Consider the following 23,890-nt stretch of genomic DNA (forward strand, 5'->3'; position numbering starts at 1 on the left):
AGAGCCCTGAACCCTGGAAACCGGCAGGTGGAACGGCTGGATGCACTGAGTACCCCGAACAATGGAGACTGATCAACTCCTTAACAGAACACGGTAAGTCTGCTGATTTTTATAATCTGTAGTCTTTACCTGTGTCTTTCGGAGTATCCTGTGCAGATTGCCTGACCGTGTCCGGTTTTCTTGGTATCTGTAAGACGGCAGAAAGGGTATCTCCGCTGCTGGTCATTTAATTGCAAGAACCGTCACGTTTTAGTTGCCTACGGCCTGTTACATGTTGTGAAGAGGGGAGATGATTGGTAGTAAAGAAAAGAAATATTGTGTAAGGACAGTCAAAGCAGGTTAGTGTTTACAGAGGGCTACAGGCAAGTGATAAAACAGGAAAAACAGGGTATGTACTGGTAGTTAAAGAAAAGCATTGTGTTTGGAACAAAGAAGGTTTCTAGGAAAGACAAAGCAAGTGTTTACAGAAAGAGAACCATTGTGTTTGGAACAGGGCAGGTTTGTTTTTAAAGAAGGAAAGCAAGCAAGTGTAGAATAATAATAATTTTTGTCTGTGGTATACGGTTGTCGCCTGTGATAAGATTTTCAGTTCTGTACAAGAAGGACTAGGACCTGGAGTAATTGACTCGGCCTAGGGGCCCGGTAAATCTTGGAGCAATTGGCTCAGTTCGGGCATAATAAATTGTGTAGCGGCTCATTGAAACTTGGAGCAATTGGCTCAGTTTGGGCCAATTAAATTTATAGTTTTTCTTTTTTTGCCCCGTGACATCGAGTAATTGACTCTGCACGGGGACCGGTAAGTTAGGGAGCAATTTGACAAAGTAGGGAAGAATTGGTTTGTAAAGTACGGAGCACGGAAGTCAGACAGGGACCACGTGACAAGAAGCAATAGGAACTGGGTACTGCAGACCCAGTTCCCTTTTAGAATCTCAGGTTTGAGTCATCTCCCCCGTCTTATTGTTTGTTTGGTGTTTGTTATCTTGATAGATAGATATATATATACTGTGTATCTATAGAAAGATGGAGAAAGTAATGCAGTTCTGCCGTATGGGCACTAAGCCAAATTCAGATGGCAAGTTAGACTCATGCACATTAGTGGAAATTGTGTGGAATGCCAGAAGGGGGATGGTTACAGCCCCTGGAGTGGAAGCTTGTCTTGAGATAAAAGAAAAGGTATCCTAGAAGATAATGGATTGTTGTCTATTGCTAGGGCAGGAGAAAGAGTCTCTGAAAGTCTGTATATAAAAAAAAAAAAAAAAGGAAAAATTGGAAATTGGGTAGAAGAGAAAAGGAATAGAAAGAATAGAGTTTTGACTTATGTGTATTACAAAAATATATCCTGTGAGCGGCTACCACCGTATAATGGTGGCCCAGAGCCATTTTGTTAATGGTGAATGTGTTAAATGTGATAGCAGCCAAAATGGTGGCTCAGAGCCATGTGGTAAATGTAATGGTCGCCATTTTGTTAATGGCCAATGTGTTAAATGTGATAGCAGCCAAAATGGTGGCTCAGAGCCATGTGGTAAATGTAATGGTCGCCATTTTGTTAATGGCCAATGTGTTAAATGTAATAGCAGCCAAAATGGTGGCTCAGAGCCATGTGGTAAATGTAATGGTCGCCATTTTGTTAATGGCCAATGTGTTAAATGTAATAGCAGCCAAAATGGTGGCTCAGAGCCATGTGGTAAATGTAATGGTCGCCATTTTGTTAATGGCCAATGTGTTAAATGTAATAGCAGCCAAAATGGTGGCTCAGAGCCATGTGGTAAATATAATTCTGATAGCGGCCATCTTGGTGATGGTAAATATAATTCTGACGGCAGCCATCTTGGTGGTGGTAAATATAATTCTAACGGCAGCCATCTTGGTGGTGGTAAATATAATTCTGACGGCAGCCATCTTGGTGGTGGTAAATATAATTCTAATGGCAGCCATCTTGGTGGTGGTAAATATAATTCTAACGGCAGCCATCTTGGTGGTGGTAAATATAATTCTAATGGCAGCCATCTTGGTGGTGGTAAATATAATTCTAACGGCAGCCATCTTGGTGGTGGTAAATATAATTCTAATGGCAGCCATCTTGGTGGTGGTAAATATAATTCTGACGGCAGCCATCCTGGTGGTGGTAAATATAATTCTAATGGCAGCCATCTTGGTGGTGGTAAATATAATTCTAATGGCAGCCATGTTGTGGATGGCGAATGTGCTGCTCCTGGTGGTGAACATCTCAGACTAAGGCTACACACCACTTCGCTAAATCCTTGTTACCCAGTAATGACCACTGATGGCCAATACTATATTCCTTCAGGAAATAAAAGGCTTTACCCATGTTTCCTATCTCAGTGTTTCCAATGGGGCACCAACCCTCTCCCCTATCACTCCTGTTGTGAATCCAGCAGTCCTCCCACCTGGATCGTCCCCAGCACCTACCCTTTCTACTGTCACTTCCACTGCCAATTTAGCCGCACACCCACATGAGATGCTCCAAGCAGCGGCCTCTCCTCCCAATGCTTCCACAACAGCACTCTCACGCAGCCTACATAACCCTATGCCCAGTACCTCACAGGCTGTCTCGCAGCCAAGCGCACACCTGTATGGGACGGTGGCGACTGCATCAAGGGGGGGCTCAATGTGGGAGGGGGATACCAATAGCACAGAAAGCACAAAGGGGAGGGAATGTTGGCAACCTATTTTTGAAAAAGAACTTCCTGAGGGACCCTTGTTAGTGGTGGGAAAAGGTGACATAACAACAATGGAGACAGACGCTATTGTTAATGCTGCCAATTCTCGGTTAGAGCACAATGGAGGTGTAGCTAGAGCTATAGTGGAAGCAGGAGGGGCGACTATTCAAGCTGACAGTCAAATCATTGTTGAGTCACGTGGTCAGATAGCTGTTGGGGACATAGCGGTGACTAAAGCTGGCAATCTCCTGTGTAGAATGATCATACACACTGTGACCCCTACTTATGACCCTATTCATCCAGACGTTAGTGCTCAGCAACTTCATGCAGCAATAACTCGCATTAATGAGGACAGGACTGTTAAAGCTTTTAAGACTGCCTGCGTCACCTGGAGCCCATACCATGATACTGGAGCTGCCCAAATAGAGCCCTTCATTCCAGGACTGTTACCTCCTCCGGCTCCTCATACACAAGGGACTACATCTGCACTCACGGTGCCATCTCTACTCCCGCTTCAGGTGCCACCGCCAACAGTGCCAATGCTCATGTCTGAGGAGCCCACCATCTATGTCAAGTTTACACCCCAGCAAGCTGCTACTCTGTTGAACCAAGTTCTAGATCCAGAAAAACAGCCAATGCCTTTCTACAGGAGCATGACGAGGCATGGTGTTGAGTTCTGCCAAGAACCTAAGACAAGGGCCTCGGATGAGTTGGCTGACCTATCAATTATTATTGTTGCCAAAGGTTTCCAGATGCCTCAAAGCTGATGCAGCCATTGTACGATGACCTCAAGACGTCAGCGTTTCCACTATGTACTAAATCCGTGGAAGCTTTCTACGCTCTTAAACAGGCCATACAGTCTGCACCAGCTCTTGGAATCCCAAATTATCAACTACCTTTTTACTTGTTTGTCAGTAAAGTAGCAGGACATGCTTCCGGAGTCCTAGCACAAAAACATGGGGGAAGAACAAGACCAATCGGCTACTACTCTGCCCGCCTGGACTCTGTGTCTCAAGCTTCCCCGACTTGCCTCAGAGCTGTTCATGCTGCACATATGCTTCTGGACAAAACTTCTGATATCATCTGAGGACATCCAGTTCTCTTAATGGCTCCACACGACATAATTGCTTTGTTGGAACCTAAACATCTGTTGGTGCAGCATCATATGAGACTCCAATGTTCGCTCTTGGTTCCGGATAATGTCACTCTTGTCCGCTGCAGCATCTTCAAACTGTCCACGCTGCTTCCTCTTTCCAGGGGGGATGTGGATGATACTGATGCTCTCGGAGAAGATGCCTCTACACACTCAGAGGATCATGACTGTCTCGAACAAATGCATGAAGAAGTAGCCTCCCAGAAAAGCGTGTCTGAAGACCCACTCCCACATGCTGACTTGACGTTCTTCACTGATGGTTCCAGATTTGCAGATGAAACAGGAAGATTCCATACGGGATATGCCATGGTTACACATGACCAGATCATCTCAGCTGGATCGCTACCACCGCACATGTCTGCACAAGAAGCGGAACTTAAAGCTTTGACACTGGCTTGTCAGGAAGCGACGGAGAAGGTGGTCAACATCTATACGGATTCAAGATACGCTTTTGGAGTGGCTCATGACTTCGGCAGTATCTGGGCAGCCAGAGGATGCCTAACGTCCAGTGGAACTCCTGTAAAACATGCTGCTACCATGCAAGAACTTGTAGTCACTCTGAATCTACCTTCAAAGGTTGCAGTGATCGAGATCAAAGCTCACGGGAGACTGGATTCTCCAGAAGCAAGGGGGAACTTCTTTGCTGACAAAACAGAAAAAACCTATGCTGTGGATCCATTTGGGAAAGAAAAAGCAGCGGTGTACGTGTCACAAGACACTGAAGAAGGGACTAAAGGCTCTCTTATGAGGATTATCCATCTACATCAAGACAAGACATCAGATGATGAAAAGAAGTCATGGCAAGAAGGAGGAACTAAAAAAAGATGAAGATGCAGTCTGGAGGGTGAACACAAAGGTCTACCCCGTAATCTGTACCCTTCAGTGACAGAATGGGCACACGGTATCACCCACAGAGGCAAGAATCGGATGAATGACCTGATTTGGAAGACCTACATGGCACCTGGGATTTCTACTGTCACCCAAAAATATTGCAAGTCCTGCCTTGTGTGTGCAACATGCAATCCAGCACCGCCTCAGAAAGTTACTCAGAAACATTTGGCTAAACCACTATCCCTTTCAGAGAGTTCAGATCGATCGTATTCAAATGCCAAAAGTAGGGAAGTGCGAGTACGTACTGGTAGTGACTGACATGTTCTCAGGATGGCCCGAAGCCTATCCAGTAACCAACATGACTGCCAGAGTGACTGTTAAGAGACTGATGACTGAAGTAGTCTGCAGATATGGGGTCCCAGAGGTAATTGAGAGTGACCAAGTACCTGCGTTCACTGCTGCTCTGACTAAGGAACTATGAACATTAGTGGGAGCGGATTTGGGTTTACATACTCCATATCACCTACACAGCAGTGGGAAAGTAGAAACACTGAATGGCACCTTGAAAAATAAAATACTGAAAGCCAGTTAGGAGGTCAGACTTGGACGGACATTTTGCACGTTGCCTTATACTCAGTCAGAAACACTACAAGGGGTCCCACTAAACTTACACCATACGAGATTCTTTTTGGGGGGGGCCTCCAAGGTTGGGTCAATATTTTCCACAACAGCTAGCCTTGGGAAGTGATACTCTTGTAAATTCTGTAATTGTTGTTAATTGTTGTTACTAAAGAACTGTCAATAACACATGTACAAGTTTTATCATCCATTCCAGGTCCAGATTCCAGTGACGGTACCCATACTTTCTAACCTGGTGACTACATGCTAGTAAAGAAGTCCATCCGAAAAGACATTCCTGGAGTCGAGATTTGAGGGTCCCTACCAAGTGCTCCTGACTACTCCTACTTCAGTCAGGATTGCTGAGCGCCTCCTGGATCCATCTCTCACATTATAAACTTGTTAGACAGTTAGGGACAGAGTAGGATCTGACCTGCTTGTCAAAGTCCAGCTACAAAGGGAGGTTTTCCACAAGGGAAAACTTGTCTCAAACTGGTGAAAACTCCAACTCCCCCTCCCGGGCAAGACGGTCAGATCTAGGATGTGTACATCAGGGTTAGTCACATGTGTATTTTACTCTAAGTAACCATGGAGATGGGAGATTGGAGAGTAATAGATCCAGCAGGTTGGGAAGTCCCGAGGACATGGGTAACACGCTCCGATATACCTCCGCAGTATACCCATAATTAGTCACACATTCTCTGGTGTCTATAGCATCCATATTGTCATGAAGCTTCTGATGTCATAATAACACTTAACATCGATGGGTTAGGGAACCACGGTGGGATCAAGATAAAAGAAAAGGTTAATAAAGTATTTAGGGGGGACTGTTGAGGAGAGCCATAAGATCAAATACTTAATTAACCTCAACACATAAGGTAATTGTGGGAAGCAACCTATAACATGTATTGTTTAACCTTACATAAGTTTTCCTCAGACAAAGTAAGACACTTAAGATGGCTGCCATCTCCTGTATCAGAGCCATGTGCTCTGGTATATGAACAATGAAGACACTGAAGATGACTGCCATTTCCTGTTTCACCAGACCATGCGGTCTGGTATCCAAGATGACGCCCACCTCGATGACCTCATGGATCCACCCACAGCGACGCCCACTCTGATGACCTCACGGACCAACCCACCTAGATGACCTCATGGATCCGCCCATAGACTTGCTCATGCCCAACCCACTAACCAATGGAATACATCCGATCACTCCCATTTTAGAGCTAACCGAGCCCCCTTACAGGAGATATATAACATTGTGTTTGACTAATAAATCTCTTCTTGGAGCTGTGCCACACATTGATCAAGGAGAGTTACAGCTGACTGTGTCTGGTGTATTTCTTTAGTGCACATGATCAATATATACATTAGGCCAGGAGTAGGCAACTAGAGAATTGAACATTTATATTAATTGTTCAACCCTAATATCATTATTCGGTCTTTTATGATATTTCTACTCAGTGGTAACTCAGATATTCTCTTAATAATTGCATCTTTATTCTGCATATCATGAAATAGAACTGGTGAACATCTTAAGAGAGTTTCTTTAATAAATTCTCCCTCACTGAGTGCTTTTCCATGCTGAGCTATGGAGTGAGCAATGCTCAGACTTGCAGATGTTAAATTTGTAGAGCTTTTTACAAATTTAAGGATGGAATTAAATTGGCTCTTATGAAGGTGTAGCTGCCTGGAAATGTATTCCTTCCTTTCATCCTCACTTTTTTTCAAGAGCTGGGAATGATTAGTTTCAAAATGTCTATTTACATTCCACGTTCTGCTTACTACCGTTTCACTACATAGAACGCAAAATGATCTGCCATTTTTTTCTATAATGCCATACATCTCAGTCCATGTCTCTTGAAAGGGTCGGCTACTGCTACTACCACTCCCTTTACTTAACTTTGGTTTTTTATTTTGTGGCTTCTCCATGAGAGGGGCAGTGAGAGAAGATTTATAGTTAGCCCTGCAGGCAATTAGGGGTTAACTAACCTAACTGACAATATGATGGCACATGTAATGGTGGTGAAATGGAGTCTGTACTATGCTGCAAGATGGCGTTTCTAATGGCGGGAAACGGCACCCATAGCACAGGCCTCTTCCAGCCTCCCCCTCACTTATCTCAGTAATGGCAAATGACACCCCACAGTTCACTGGATGATGGTTGCTGTAGTAGTCACAGGGCCTGCAGACAGCAATCACAGGGCCTCCAGACAGCGATCTCCTCAGGCCTCAGAAGTGCGTCCCAAGCGGCATTGCGCCGAGTGTCTAGGCCTGGGACTTCCGGTAGGCCCAAACTTCCGGCCGGCGCAGCAGGGAGCAGCGCAATGCCGCCCAAACAACAGAGCTCCGGCGCAGAGCGTCTAGGCCTGGGACTTCCGGGAGCTGCGCCGGGTCTACCGGAAGTCCCAGGCCTAGACGCTCTGCGCCGGAGCTCTGTTGTTTGGACCTACAGGCCTCCTGCATGGCATCCGATCCGATAAAAAATCGGAACGGCTTGCCATGCAATTTAAGGATGCAATTTCTATGGGGCCGCGGCCGGCGGCCGTGTGTCACTGAAAATGACTACGCGTGTCAGCACTGACACGCGTGTCATAGGTTCGCCATCACTGCTCTAGAAGTGCAAATCTGGTAGAGAGATACCTCAAAAGATTTGCAGCAGTAATTGCAGCAAAAGGGGGGCCTACAAAGTATTAGACTACAGGGAGCTGAATACAAATGCACATGCTAATACTTGATACTTCGTGCTGGTAAATCATAAAATCCCAATAAAATACATTTAAATTTGTGGGTGTAATGTAAAAATATGTGGAAAAATTCACAGGATTGTATACAGGCTGTAGAGACCATAGACAGCTATGGATATATACAGAGTGTCAATAACATGGAGTGGATATAAAAAGTCTACACTCCCCTGTTAATATGCCTGTTTTTTGTCATGCAAAAATTCATAACAAAGTTATTTCAGAACTTTTTCCACCTTTAATGTCTCCCATAATCTATATAAAGCCATTGAGAAGCAAACCAAAATAATTTTGAGGGGTAAAATATAAATAACAAAACTAAAATTATGTGGTTACATAAATGTGAACACCCTCTCATAATTGGGGATGTGATTGTGTCCCGAATTAGTCAAGCACATGTAAATTCATGTTAAATAGTAGTCAGTACACAGCTGTCATTATTGTCAGTGATTCTGATTAACCCCAGTTTAGCTGTTCTAGTAGGATTTATCAGACATTTTCTTAGTTGCATTTTACAGACAGCCGATGGTTCATGCACAGTAGTGATAAGCGAGCATACTCGCTCATCGCTAATACACAGCATACAACACAGCAAAGGGATCTCATTGTTGAACGTTATCAGTCAGGAGAAGGATACAAACATTTTCTCAAGGCATTAAATACACTATGGAACACTGTGAAGATGGTCATCAAGAAGTTGCTTAACCCCTTAAGGACCAGGGGTATTTCCGTTTTTGCGTCTCCTATTTTTGCTCCCCTTCTTCCCAGAGCCATAACATTTTCATTTTTCTGTCAATATGGCCATGTGAGGGCTTGTTTTTTGTGGGACAAGTTGCACATTTGAATGACATGATTGTTCTTACCAAATAGAGTACTGGAAAACAGGAAAAAAATTCAAAGTGCAGTGAAACTGCAAAAAAAGTGCAATTCTACAATTATTTTTTAGTTTTTTTTTACAATGTTCACTAAATGCAGAAATAGGGCTTGGGTAGCCATTTCAGGTTATGCAATTTTATATTTCTCTACGTGGCCCCCTTGCCTTGCTGTAAGCGCATGACAAATTTATTGTCTCACGCCGAGAAGTCAAGCATATCCCATACAGTGACCCCTAATTACATGAACCTGTACAATCCTCAAAATCTGAAATCCCCCCCAAAAAATGAGCTATTGGATAAACTATCGAACCAGAGTTGAGAAACAAGGGCCAATGTAGCTTAGATTTTGGCTCAGTAATACAGAGGTATTGTAGCCCTGGATCAATGCTTCTGTAGAGGAATATATGTGTAATATGGCGTATATGGCAGGAAATGCTCTCCATATGTAGCAGCGATAACATATAGAGGTGTTATGGCCATTTACTCACCTTCATTAGACCTGTGACACCAGAAAACCACACCTGAATGTACTGATTCTCCACATAGAAATCGTCTGTGCTCGTCTCCAACAGCTTCACGGAAAATGTGTCCTGTTTCTTCATGTTTAGGTCTCTTCCATGTAAATAGACTCGGACGTTGGATTTGAGGGTAGTGTGTGTGTCAAATGACATGTAAAGCTGAAAGACGCTCAGTCCGAGAGCTGGTAACCGGACAGTGAAGGACACCTATCGGAAAGGAACAGACTTTATGATCAAACATTTACATGAAAAATCAGAATGAGATCTTTCTGATCTAGATCTAATTAAATACTGACTTTAATCCAACTTACATAATAAATATATGCACTGCTATAGGAAGGGGTTGATCAAGAAAATTGCACTCCATCAGAATAACAATACTAAAGTATTTGAAAAACATATAATCAGGTTTTCTATGACAGGCCATCCAGAGAGATTTAGTAATATATAACGTTTCGATCCCAGAAGACAGACCTTCATCAGATATGTACTTGTAAGTCACAACCAGGAGTGGGTGATAAATGCAGAAGTGGTGCATATGTTTCTGTTATACTTTTCATCTGACTGTTCCAATTCTGGTTTTGGCTTACAAACACTGAGGTAAAATACTGACCAAATACTGAATGTGTGCATACAGTGCCTTGCGAAAGTATTCGGCTCCCTGGAACTTTTCTACCTTTTCCCACATTTCATGCTTCAAACATAAACATACCAAATGTTAATTTTTGGTGAAGAATCAAGAACACGTGGAACATAAATGTGAAGTTGAATGAAATTTATTGGTTATTTTAAATTTTTGTGGAAATTCAAGTGGGGCGTGCAAAATTATTCGGCCCCTTTACTTTCAGTGCAGCAAACTCACTCCAGAAGGTCATTGTGGATCTATGAATGATCCAATGTTGTCCTAAATGCCTAATGATGGTAAATATAATCCACCTGTGTGTAATCAAGTCTCCGTATAAATGCATGTACTGTTGAAATGTTGTGTACCTTGGGCATGGAATACATTTTTTCACCTTTTTTCTAAGCTATGGAGTGTGGCCTATATATCTTGCATCTATTTATCTATCGATCCATCCATGTTCTCCGCCTTAGGAGGGGTGGTGATAAGGAAAAATTATTGAAAAAGAAGGAATTTGAATGGATCTATAGATTAAATTCCCTAAAACCTAACGGTCTCAATATGGATTTTAAATTACCGGTACATACTGTATTATGAATTCATGGTTTTCTTTCCCATATGATATTTCTTCTTTGAACTTGTAGTATAGTAAGAGCTAATTCTATGTTATTTAATTATTAATATTATGTACATATACACTGCTCAAAAAAATAAAGGGAACACTTAAACAACAGAATATAGCTCCAAGTAAATCAAACGTCTGTGAAATCAAACTGTCCACTTAGGAAGCAACAATGTTGGACAATCAATTTCACATGCTGCTGTGTAAATGGAATAGACAACAGATGGAAATTATTGGCAATTATCAAGATAAAGGAGTGATTCTGCAGGTGGGGACCACAGACCACATCTCAGTACCAATGCTTTCTGGCTGATGTTTTGGTCACTTTTGAATGTTGGTTGTGCTTTCACACTTGTGGTAGCATGAGACGGACTCTACAACCCACACAAGTGGCTCAGGTAGTGCAGCTCATCCACTATGGCACATCAATGCAAGCTGTGCAAGATGGTTTGCTGTGTGTCAGCGTAGTGTCCAGAGGCTGGAGGCGCTACCAGGAGACAGGCCAGTACACCAGGAGACATGAAGCGGGCCATAGGAGGGCAACAACCCAGCAGCAGGACCGCTACCTCAGCCTTTGTGCAAGGAGGAACAGGAGGAGCACTGCCAGAGCCCTGCAAAATGACCTCCAGCAGGCCACAAATGTGCATGTGTCTGCACAAACCGTTAGAAACCGACCCCATTAGGATGGTCTGAGTGCCCGACGTCTACAGATGGGGTTGTGCTCACAGCCCAACACCGTGCAGGATGCTTGGCAATTGCCACAGAACACCAGAATTGGCAAATTCGCCACTGGTGCCCTGTGCTCTTCACAGATGAAAGCAGGTTCACACTGAGCACATGTGACAGACGTGACAGAGTCTGAAGACGCCGTGGAGAGCGATCTGCTGCCTGCAACATCCTTCAGCATGACCGGTTTGGCAGCGGATCAGTGTGGGGTGGCATTTCTTTGGAGGGCCGCACAGCCCTCCATGTGCTCGCCAGTGGTAGCCTGACTGCCATTAGGTACTGAGATCCTCAGACCCTTTGCGAGACCATATGCTGGTGCGGTTGGTCCTGAATTCCTCCTAATGCAGAACAAGGCCAGACCTCATATGGCTGGAGTGTCAGCAGTTCCTGCAAGATGAAGGCATTGAAGCTATGGACTGGCCCGCCAGTTCCCCAGACCTGAATCTGATTGAACACATCTGGGATATCATGTCTCACACCATCCACCAACGTCATGTTGCACCACAGTCTGTCCAGGAGTTGGCGGATGCTTTAGTCCAGGTCTGGGAGGAGATCCCTCAGGAGACCATCCACAGCCTCATCAGGTGCATGCCCAGGCAATGTATGGAGGTCATACAGGCACGTGGAGGCCACACACACTACTGAGCATCATTTCCCTGTTTTGAGGCATTTCCACTGAAGTTGGACGAGCCTGTAATTTGATTTTCCACTTTGATTTTGAGTATCGTTCCAAATCCAGGCCTCCACTGGTTAATAAATTTGATTTCCATTGATGATTTTTGTGTGATTTTGTTGTCGGCACATTCAACATTGTACAGAATAAAGTATTCAATGAGAATATTTCATTAATTCAGATCTAGGATGTGTTATTTGAGTTTTCCTTTTATTTTTTTGAACAGTGTATACGTATTTTTTTTTTTTCACGGATTCTATGATGAGGAGGATTATGTCTCATTCCACCATTCAATATGACCTGCAGTGTTGAGTTAACATTGTCTTTAATAAATATTTTGCACATATATGAATGATTTATGTATTACTTACTATATTTTGTTTGTCGCATATTACAAAAGTTACTATAAGTCCTCATTAGATTCATTTACATGGCTGTCAGTTCTGATTTAATTGTGGGTTGAAGAAGATGCCATTAATTAGGCATGCACTTCCCCTTTATCTAGGAGTTCCAGAGAGTCTGCCCCAGTAATTGGGGGACTTCTCTTTATAATGTCCAGATCAGGCCTTTTGTGTTATGCTATTGACTTTTAATAGTAGCTTTATTTCCATGAAGGTTCTTTGAAGTTCTAACATCATGGAAACATAAACATACAGTCTCTTTATATTACAATGCGAGGTACTATAGTAAGATAGCGTTTAGTAACTTCAATATCTGATTGAGACATGCGTACCTGGTACATCCACAATAACATGGCGCACTTAGGCATCAGTATGTTTGGGCGCATGCGCAATTGTAGGGAACCTGCTTCTTTGTTACTCTATGTTCAGCAGAACTTTGTCACCCACATTATAACGCCTGAGACACTGATCTTGGTACAAGTCCTCATGGATTATGATTGTTGGTGGGGTGGGTTATTATTTAACATAATTACGGTATATACAAATGTGACACTCACGAGGAATCAAAGTCCACTGTACATTTATGTACTTTAGAAACACTATTTCACATTGATTTCAATTGAATGCGGATATTTATTAGATATGTGTATATCTACTGAATTTACGCTTTTAGATATGAAAATTATATGATATACTATAATGTTTGTTAATTATTGTTACAATTGATGCACTTAGATATACTTGTACACTTGTACACCACTTTCACTGCTTGAGAAAGTTCCTCACTTGGAACAAAACGTCGCCAATATCACCATGTATCAATAACTAATTTGTATATTTTTGGATCTTGGAGTGCTACCTCTATCGTTTTGGATATAATTGAGGTTTGGTTTTTGCCTGGGAGGCTTTGCACCCGCTACTCCTTTCAGCTTTTGCTGGTGCTGCACCTATATTTTTTTTCCATCTATATATCCCTGTGATACATTTTGATCTTCTCCAGGATTCGAATAGGAATCTTTTTTGTGGCTACATCGCTACATGATGTTCTTCTCTATAGGCACGTTGCTATCGGTACGCAGAGATACAGCTCTACATACCAGTTAATCATTATATCATTATAAGAGATAGATACATTGTGGTAAATCGGCTCACTCGGCTGCTCATAGAGGTACAGGTGCATCTCACAAAATTAGAATATCATCAAAAAGTTAATTTATTTCAGTTCTTCAATACAAAAAGTGAAACTCATATTTTAGATAGAGTCATTACATAGTGATCTATTTCATGTGTTTATTTCTGTTAATGATTATGGTTTACAGAAAATGAGAAACAAAAAGTCATTATCTCAGTAAATAAGAATACTTTAAAACACCAGCTTGAAAAAATGATTTTAACATCCGAAATGTTGGCCTGCTGAAATGTATGTTCAGTAAATGCTCTCAGTACTTGGTCGGTGGCTCCTTTTCCATCATTTACTGCATCAATGCACCGTGGCATGGCGGCGATCAGCCTGTGGCACTGCTGAGGTGTTATGGAAGCCCAGGTTGCTTTGATAGCAGCCTTCTAAACCAGGTATTGGTATTTTTGGCAGTATGGACAGGTGCCAAGTCCTGCTGGAGAATGAAATTTCCATCTCCAAAAAGCTTTTCGGCAGAGGGAAACATGACGTGCTCTAAAATTTCCTGGTAGACGGCTGTGCTGACTTTGATCTTGATAAAAGTTGACCTACACCAGCAGATGACATGGCTCCCGAAACCATCATTGACTGTGGATACTTCACACTAGACCTTGGAAATCAAGGTCCCAGAGTCTGGAGGAAGAGTGGAGAGACAGACAATCCAAGCTGCTTCAGGTCTAGTGTGAAGTATCCACAATCAGTGATGGTTTGAGGAGCCATGTCATCTGCTGGTGTAGGTCCACTGTGTTTTATCAAGACCAAAGTCAACACAGCCATCTACCTCTGCCAACAAGCTTTGGAGATGGAAATTTCATTCTCCAGCAGGACTTGGCACCTCTCTGCATTGCCAAATGTACCAATACCTGGTGTAAAAACAACAGTATCACTGTTCTTGATTGGCCAGAAAACTCGTCTGACCTTAACCCCATAGAGAATCTATGGCGTATTGTCAAGAGGAAGATGAGACACCAGACCCAACAATGCAGATGAGCTGATCAAAGCAACCTGGGCTTCCATAAAAACTCAGCAGTGCCACAGCCTGATTGCATCCATGCCACACCGCATTGATGCAGTGATTGATGCAAAAGGAGCCCCGACCAAGTATTGAGTGCATTTACTGAACATACATTTCAGTAGGCCAACATTTCAGACGTTAAAATAATTTTTTCAAGCTGTTGTTATAAAGCATTCTAATTTACTGAGATAATGACTTTTGGGCTTTCATTGGTTGTAAGCCGTAATCATCAACATTAGCAGAAATAAACACTTGAAATAGATCACTCTGTTTGCGATTACTCTATTTAATATATGAGTTTCAATTTTTGTTTTTGAAGAACTGAAATAGATTAACTTTTTGATGATATTTAGATGATATCTAATTTTGTGAGATGCACCTGTAGACATAGGAACGCTGTCTCTTTAAATTTTCCACTGGTTTATTAAAGTACAGCATAAACCAGCACAGGGTTGGCATTTCTGGCCTAATGGGAAAACAAAACAAAAACATATGGCACAGTCCGTGTTGATGTGAAGATCAGCCCGCCCAGGAAACAATCATAAAAAAGGATCAACTTTCCTTTTCCTCAAACATAGCTCTGAATGAGCCACACTGGGGCAGAAATGCTGGACACACTGGGGCAGAAATGCTGGACACACTGGGGCAGAAATGCTGGACACAATGGGGCAGAAATGCTGGAGACACTGGGGGCAGAAATGCTGGACACAATGGGGCAGAAATGCTGGACACAATGGGGCAGAAATGCTGGAGACACTGGGGGCAGAAATGCTGGACACAATGGGGCAGAAATGCTGGAGACACTGGGGGCAGAAATGCTGGAGACACTGGGGGCAGAAATGCTGGAGACACTGGGGGCAGAATGGAGATACGGGCATGATTGGAGACACGGGGCAGAATGAAAGACATGGGGGCATGATTGGAGACACTGGAGGCAGGATTGGAGACAGATCGTGCAGGATCACGGGGCAGGATGGATACGAAGGAGTCAGATGGGGCAGGATGGGGAAATCATATGGGGCAGGATGAGGAGATCATATGGGGCGATCATATGGGGCAGGATGGGGAGATCATATGGGGCAAAATGGATAGTCATGAGGGCAGGACACGAGAACATATGGCTGAAGCCAGGAATGAGACACACGGGGGCCAGGATGGGGGATATTATAACCATAGGGGCTAATCAAGGGATATTATTACTGCAGTTACGTATTTATTTTATTTTTTAAGTATACTGTTTTAAATGGGGGGCGGTCCTGTTACTGTGTAGAGTGATACTATGTCGCCTTTTTTTCTTCATGTGGTGTAATGTAGAAGTTGGGAAAAATTAAGTAATGTGTTCTGCAAGCGGAGCTCGAGATAACTGTGTTATTTCCTGCAGAGACAAGTCCTGGCTGGAAGAAGTGACAGCGGTCTGTGCTGGATGAAAGATGAAGGACTACACCTAGAGACGTCACTGGTGAGTCAGTGTGTTACCTATACACTGACACTATACATTGTATACTATATACAGAGCTCCTGTGTATAATGTCACCAGTGATCACTGTATTACCTATACATTATATACAGAGCTCCTGTGTATAATATCACCAGTGATCACTGTATTAGCTGTACACAGACACTGCATACTAAGTACAGATCTCCTGTGTATAATGGCACTTATGGTGATGGTATTGTGTTTTTTTTATTACTGATCAGTATTGTAGTATTCGGTCACTTTGTGGTGGTAATATGTGGTCTGGTCATGGTGCGGTGGTATTTGTTCCTTGTATGTGATATTATTCGGTCACTGGTGGTAATATGTGGTCTGGTCATGGTGCGGTGGTATTTGTCCCTTCTATGTGCTATTTGGTCACTATGTGGTAATAATATGGTGTCTGGTCATGGTGTTGTGGTATTTGTTCCTTGTATGTGATGTTATTCGATCACTGTGGCGGTAATATGTGGTCTTGACATGGTGTAGCGGTATTTGTTCATTGTATGTGATTATTGGTCATTTTAAAAATTGAAAAATAAATAAAAATATACCTAAATTGTATTGCATATTTTAACAAATATTTAATAGGTTACAGCATAGTAGGACCTGGCCAAAAGTGTCTACCGTGTTATGGTGGCGGCTTAAAAAATCTTTTGGCCAAAACAAAAGCTGCCGGCTATATGTGTGATCTGGTGATGGGAACTGTTAATGTGTGATAGGTGAGAAGTGGAGTTTTTCCAAGAGAGAGCGGTGGGACTGTGGACAGTTTGAGGGGTGGAGCGTGGAGGCGGGGCTGATGGGGAGCCTGGGAGGAGTCTCAAGGGGGCCCCGAAAAATGTGCCAGTAAGGGGCCCCGAAATTTCTAGTGGCAGCCCTGTCTGTACATATGCACAAGTGTCTGTGACAGAGGAGCAGGAGACATCACTGAGCTGCATAGACTGTCCTCACTTCTGCTAAAGCTGAGATATAACCTGACATTGTAGGACAGAGGGACATCTCCCCCAATCCAGGACTGTCTAGTTGGATCCGGGATGGTTGGGAGGTATGCCAGTTTCCTATTGACACATGGGTACTATAAAGCATTCCTGTAAACAAGGCCGAGTGTCTGCATAGGCAAGATGGCTGCCCCAATAACCATGTGCAGAAAATAAAAACAATGAGCAATTAGAAAATTAAAAAACTGATAAAGAAAAAATATATATAAATCAGTACCTGGCTATAATTTGAAGAACAAAATCCAGGTGACACATTCCGCACATGGTATCTTGGGAAGCCATCACAGCTGGTTGTCTCTAGTCTGGGACTGACACTGAATTTATAGGTCAACAAATACATTTACTCTGAGGTGCACCACGTGGTCGCTTTATAGGTATTTAGTTTATCAGAGAATTATCAGTTTGCGCTTAGATGAAAATTTAGATTTTCTCATTTGTGTATCCAATGGCTACCATGTAGTTCATCAATCTCTGCTGCAGTCATGTGTAGCGATGATTAGAAGTCTGGTTTGATTGCATTGACTACAGGAAGACTGAGGAGGTCTGCAACCTATCTGCTAGGGCCGCTGCTCTGCTTCATCAGATGGGCTGCTATGTAAGAGCACAACCCAGCAGACAAGTCTGTAACCTAAGGGCCCCTTTCCACTTGCGAGGAAAACGGACGAGTGCAATCCGATAAAAAATCGGATTGCACTCGGACCAATGTTATTTAATAGGTGTCTTTTCATTTGCGATTTTTTTCTCAGCCGAAATCGGACTGAGAAAAATCTGGGTCGGCTGAGAAAAAAATTGCAGCATGCTGCGTCTTGCTGCGATTCTCGGACGAGACTTGCCAATGCAAGTCAATGGGTGCGAGAAAAAAATCGCACAGCACTCGCACCATGCGAGTTCTGTCCGATTTTTACGCACCGGTGTCCTTTGAAAAGCCGGCAATTCAGCGCGGTGTACAGTAAAATCACACTGACAGGTTAGAATAGAGTAGATATATACACATAGAATGTGTATATATACATATATATATATGTCAGTGAGACACCTATATATGTATATTTATATTTAATGCTGCGCAAGATAGCATAAAAGCCGCTAATTCAATTGCCGGCTTTTGCTCTCTCCTTCACAAACCCGACAGGATATGAGACATGGTTTACATACAGTAAACCATCTCATATCCCTTCTTTTATTACATATTCCTCTTCACTAATGTAAGAAGTGTCTGTGCGTCAAATTTGGGGGCTCTAGCTATTAAATTAAAGGGTTAAATGGCGGAAAAAATTGGCGTGGGCTCCCGCGCAATTTTCTCCGCCAGAGTGGTAAAGCCAGTGACTGAGGGCAGATATTAATAGCCTAGAGAGGGTCCATGGTTATTGGCCCCCCCCGGCTACAAACATCTGCCCCCAGCCACCCCAGAAAAGGCACATCTGGAAGATGCGCCTATTCTGGCACTTGGCCACTCTCTTCCCATTCCCGTGTAGCAGTGGGATATGGGGTAATGAAGGGTTAATGTCACCTTGCTATTGTAAGGTGACATTAAGCCAGCTTAATAATGGAGAGGCGTCAATTATGACACCTATCCATTATTAATCCAATAGTATGAAATGGTTAATAAAACACACACACATTATTACAAAGTATGTTAATGAAATAAATACACATGGTGTTGTAATATTTTATTATTTATAAATAGCCAAGAGAGTCCTTTATAAAGGACTCTCTTGGCTATTTATATATATTGACTACCGGAGCTTGCATGAAGTGTGTGTACCTTACACATCTCTTTCGCTAGTAAATATTTTATTATTCTCTTAATCCAGCTGAAGACCATCGTCCTGAAACAAAGTTAAAAAAACAAACAACAATATTCCATACCTTCCGTCGTTATGTCCCACGATGTAAATCCATCTGAAGGGGTTAAATCATTTTACACCCAGGAGCATTGCTAATGCAATTGTGCTCCTGTGTGTAAAACCCCGGCGAATGAATGAAATGCAGGGTGACCTGTAGTTACCTTGAGTTGCGGTGAGGCGCCCTCTGCTGGATGTCCTCATGAAATGCAGCCTGGTAAAAGTTCCCACGCTCGAGTTCATATGAGGACATCTGTTGTGAACTTTGTTTTCGGGCTCCCTCTTGTGGTCACAGGTGGTATTGTGTGAGTTTTGTTTTTGGGCTCCCCCTGGTGGCTTTGTTTGTTATCCTGCGGATCTGTGGCTAATCATCTGCCTTGTTATGCACTAGGGAGTTTCCTATTTAGCTCTGCTTCACCTCCACTTGTTGCCGGCTGTCGATGTATTCAGTGCTATTCTGATCTCCCCTGATTATCTTCGTTTTCAGTCTCTTCTGGAGAAGCTAAGTTTCTGTTTGATTATTTTTTGCTCATCAGTCTGCAATATGATTTCAGTGTATGATTAGTTTAGTCCAGCTTGCTAATATGTGAGTTCTTTCTGCTGGTAAGCTCTGGGGTACAGAGTTGCTTCCCCCGCACCGTTAGTTGGTGTGGGGGCTCGAGCAATCTCTGCGTGGATATTTTGCTTAGGGTTTTCTATTGACCGCACAGCTCCCTTCCTATTTTCTGCTATCTAGTGTTAGCGGGCCTCATTTGCTAAATCTATTTCATCTCTGCGTTTGTGCTTTCCCCTTAACTCACCGTTAATATTTGTGGGGGGCTTTTCTATATCTTTGGGGTCATTTCTCTGAGGCAAGTAAGGACTTTACTTTCCCTCTAGGAATAGGTAGTTTCTCAGGCCGTGAAGAGACGTCTAGGATTTTCAGGTAACGTTCCACGGCTGCCTATAGTTGTTTGCGGATAGGATCAGGTTGCGGTCAATCCAGATACCACTTCCCCAGAGCTGGTCGTCGGTTTAGTTACTTAGCTAGTCTTACTTGCGATCCTTGCCACTAGGATCATAACAGACATCCAGCAGAGGGCGCCTAACCACAACTCAAGGTAACTACAGGTCACCCTGCATTTCATTCATTCGCCGGGGTTTTACACACAGGAGCACATTTGCATTAGCAAAGCTCCTGGGTGTAAAATGATTTAACCCCTTCAGATGGATTTACATCGTGGGACGTGACTGATCATCGGAAGGTATGAGATATTGTTTATTTTTTATTTTTCCTTTGTTACAGAACGAGGGTCTTCAGCTGGATTAAGAGAATAATAAAATATTGCAACACCCGGTGTCTTTATTTCATTAAAGGACTTTTTAATAATGTGTGTGTGTTTTATTAACCATTTCGTACTATTGGATTAATAATGGATAGGTGTCATAATTGACGCCTCTCCATTATTAATCTGGCTTAATGTCACCTTACAATAGCAAGGTGACATTAACCCTTCATTACCCCATATCCCACAGCTACACAGGAGTGGGAAGAGAGTGGCCAAGTGCCAGAATAGGCGCATCTTCCAGATGTGCCTTTTCTGGGGTGGCTGGGGGCAGATGTTTGTAGCCGGGGGGGGGGGGGGGGGGGCAATAACCATGGACCCTCTCTAGGCTATTAATATCTGACCTCAGTCACTGGCTTTACCACTCTGGCACAGAAAATTGCGCGGGAGCCCACGCCAAGTTTTTCCGCGATTTAACCCTTTAATTTCATAGCTAGAGCCCCCAAATTTGACACACAGACACTTCTTACATTAGTGAAGAGGAATATGTAATAAAAGAAGGGATATGAGATGGTTTACTGTATGTAAACCATGTCTCATATCCTGTCGGGTTTGTGAAAGAGAGCAAAAGCCGGCATTTGAATTAGCGGCTTTTCTGCTATCTAGCGCTGCATTAAATATAAATATACATATATAGGTGTCTCAATGACATATATATATATGTATATATACACATTCTATGTGTATATATCTATTCTATTCTAACCTGTCAGTGTGATTTTACTGTACACCGCACTGAATTACCGGCTTTTCAAAGGACACCGGTGCGTAAAAATCGGACAGCAATACGGATGTCATACGGATGTTGCGATAAAAAAATCGCATGACACTCTCATGACACTCGCATGATAATCGCATGATTTTCCTCCGTTTTTTCGGTCCATTAATCGGACCGTTTTTTCTCTCACAAGTGGAAAGGGGCCCTAACACTAATACACACTTGCTTCTGCTTCACCTATTTTAACCCCTTAGAGGCCACGAATACATCTTTTTACTGACCTGAGATGTAAGAGAATAGCATTCCCCGACAGGTGACAATCCAGCAGCTGTCAGCTGTACACTACAGCTGACAACAAACTGCATCAGTCACCATCAGTGTTGGCACCGACTATGGAAGTTTAACCCTTTACATGCTGTCAATGGTGACTACAGAATTTAGATGATTAACGGAGTGTGGGAGCTCACTATTTAACCTCATCAGTGCCCTGAGATCATGATTGTGTGGTCCTGATATTTGCCATGGCAAATCATGGCCAAATAGCGGCCTTAGAGTCTGCCGGCTACAGTGATCTGTTCAGAAGTTAGCGACATTTTGGTGGTAAAAACAAATAATTTCATTCCTGCAAGTCCACTTTGCATAAGCACCTGAAGGGTTAATAAACTACCCGACAGCAATTTTGAATATATTGAGGGGTGCTGTTTTTCATATGGAATCACTTTTACAGGTTTTACAATGTATAAGACCCCCAAATTTACATCAAATCTGGATAGGTCAATAAAAAAAGAAGTTTTGAAAATTTCTTTGAAAAAACGAAAAATCGCTGCTACATTTTGTAACTTTCTAAAATTCTTACAAAATAAAATAACATTTTAGAAATGGTGCTGATACAAAGACAACATGAGGGAAATGCTATTTATTAATGTCTTTGTGTTGTATGACTATCTGTTTTAAAGGGATAATCATTCAGTTTTAAAATTGCAATTTTGTTGAAATTTTTGATATTTTTATACATAAACACAAAACATATTGACCTAAATTAACCATTATCATAAAGTATAATGTGTCACGAGAAAAAATTCTCAAAATCACTGGGATTTGTTGAAGTGTTCCAGAGTTATTACCACATAAAGTGACACTAGTCAGATTTTAAATATTTGGCCTTGTTAAGGTTACGTTCCCAGAATGAGTACTTGGGGCTTTTTTGATGTTGTAAATTTTCTGCAACATTTCTACACCAATTAGCAAAATTAGATTACTTGGATACTTTAATGGGTATTTTTTACATGCTTTTTTATTGAGTTTTTTTTCTCTTGCAGTTTTTGCCTTTTTTTGGTATGTCATGTTTTAAATAAATTTGTTTTAGATACTTGTTGTTACTTAGTGTTCATAAATAAAAGCACAGTGGGCATAATATTTATATAAATCCACTTTGCTGGAACTATAAGACGCTGCGAAAATACACAGCAGAAAAACACTCACCCCAAACTCATGGTTAGAACGTAGCCTAACCCTTTCTATTTTCAAATTATATAGTAAAGCAACAACAGTCCGAAGCAGACCATTAAATGATGAGAGAAAGACAACCAAGTATAATGGAAACATACAGCTCAAACTCCATTACCAAAAGTCTTCCTGACCTGGAAAACATCAGGGTTCATGTCCGTCAACGTCTGCCATACTGGACTAAGCTGAACGGCCATTGGCTGGCCTTCTTCTGTGAGTACGCGTACATGAGGTGTGTTCACCAAAACAGAGACCACGCACAAGCGATTCTGCTCTACTGGGTTAAAGACGACTATATATCTAAACCAAAAAAAAAAAAAAGAGAGAAAAAGATAGCTGAATACAAGAGCGAACAGTGGCCCCAGTATGTCGGCAGTATCGCATGCCAGGAAAGATTAGACCTGTCTTATGAGTCATAAACATCTGAATTATCTCTCCTGGCTAATTTATTATTTAATGGTCCTTAAATATCTGCCCACAACTGCTACAAATTATCCTAATACACAGAAAGCACATCCTGCCAGAGAACGGATACTGAAGCTGCTGTAAACACTGTATATAATGGAATAGTCTATGCCGACTACCTGTCTGCAACACCGTACCTTGGAGATGTACCTAATTTAATAACGGTTTTCTCTGGCAATGTTTCCTGGGTCAATCGGCTGTCATCCTGAAAGTGAAAATTCATAGATTAATATGGAAATACTACTTAAAAATACCTAAAAAAGTGTTTAATACAGCATCAAGAATTTGTATGGGACATTCCCGATCCACCATCTTTTGTCCGCAACTTCTTAGTGACCGCAAGTCAGAGGTAACGGTCACAAGCTCTTAATGCAGATCTATGAGAGCCAGAACGAGGTTCTCGTAGGCTTACATTGGGAAGTGATCTCCGGCTCACTCAGCAAACACTGAAGCGATCCGGCAGGTCACAAACTACAGAAGATGACCGGAGCGACGTCAATAAATGACGGCGGCTGATAAGCATGAGACCAAAAATACTTGTGTTTCTTGTCTGTGACTTGTAGTTGCTCAAAAATTTTACAGATGCAATTGTAACAAAAAATCCATCAAATTGAATAGAAAAATCCAATACTTTTGCGATTCCGTGTTGCAGCAGGTTGCAGCCCATAGGAAATCATTAGGTGTGATATCCCAATGGGATACTGCGATTTCAGTGTCACGCACACATGTGGCTGTGTAGCTCTAGGCTAAAAGGTTCTTCCCAAATGTAAAATCTCCCATTTAGTTTGTGGTGATGACCATCTCAGGACTGCTATCGAATAAACATATTCTTCATCCATATTTTATTCAATCTACATTGTGGAATCAATGTTATCTGTGGAGCTTTTCACACAGCCACAGA

At 42.4% G+C, this 23,890-nt stretch overlaps 1 protein-coding gene across 1 annotated transcript in view; it reads right to left on the minus strand.

Moving 5' to 3' along the window:
- Nucleotides 1-23,890, minus strand: part of MAN2A2 (mannosidase alpha class 2A member 2) — a 206,699-nt gene that overhangs the window by 41,779 nt on the left and 141,030 nt on the right. Inside the window, exons 13-15 of the mRNA XM_077263559.1 lie at nucleotides 23,127-23,194; nucleotides 22,659-22,824; nucleotides 9,394-9,630 (exon numbers count right to left, since the gene is read on the minus strand). Coding sequence (XP_077119674.1) covers nucleotides 9,394-9,630; nucleotides 22,659-22,824; nucleotides 23,127-23,194 — 471 coding nt within the window. The remainder of the gene's footprint in view (nucleotides 1-9,393; nucleotides 9,631-22,658; nucleotides 22,825-23,126; nucleotides 23,195-23,890) is intronic.

Source organism: Ranitomeya variabilis, chromosome 5 (assembly GCF_051348905.1).
Source record: "Ranitomeya variabilis isolate aRanVar5 chromosome 5, aRanVar5.hap1, whole genome shotgun sequence".
NCBI lineage: Eukaryota > Metazoa > Chordata > Amphibia > Anura > Dendrobatidae > Ranitomeya > Ranitomeya variabilis.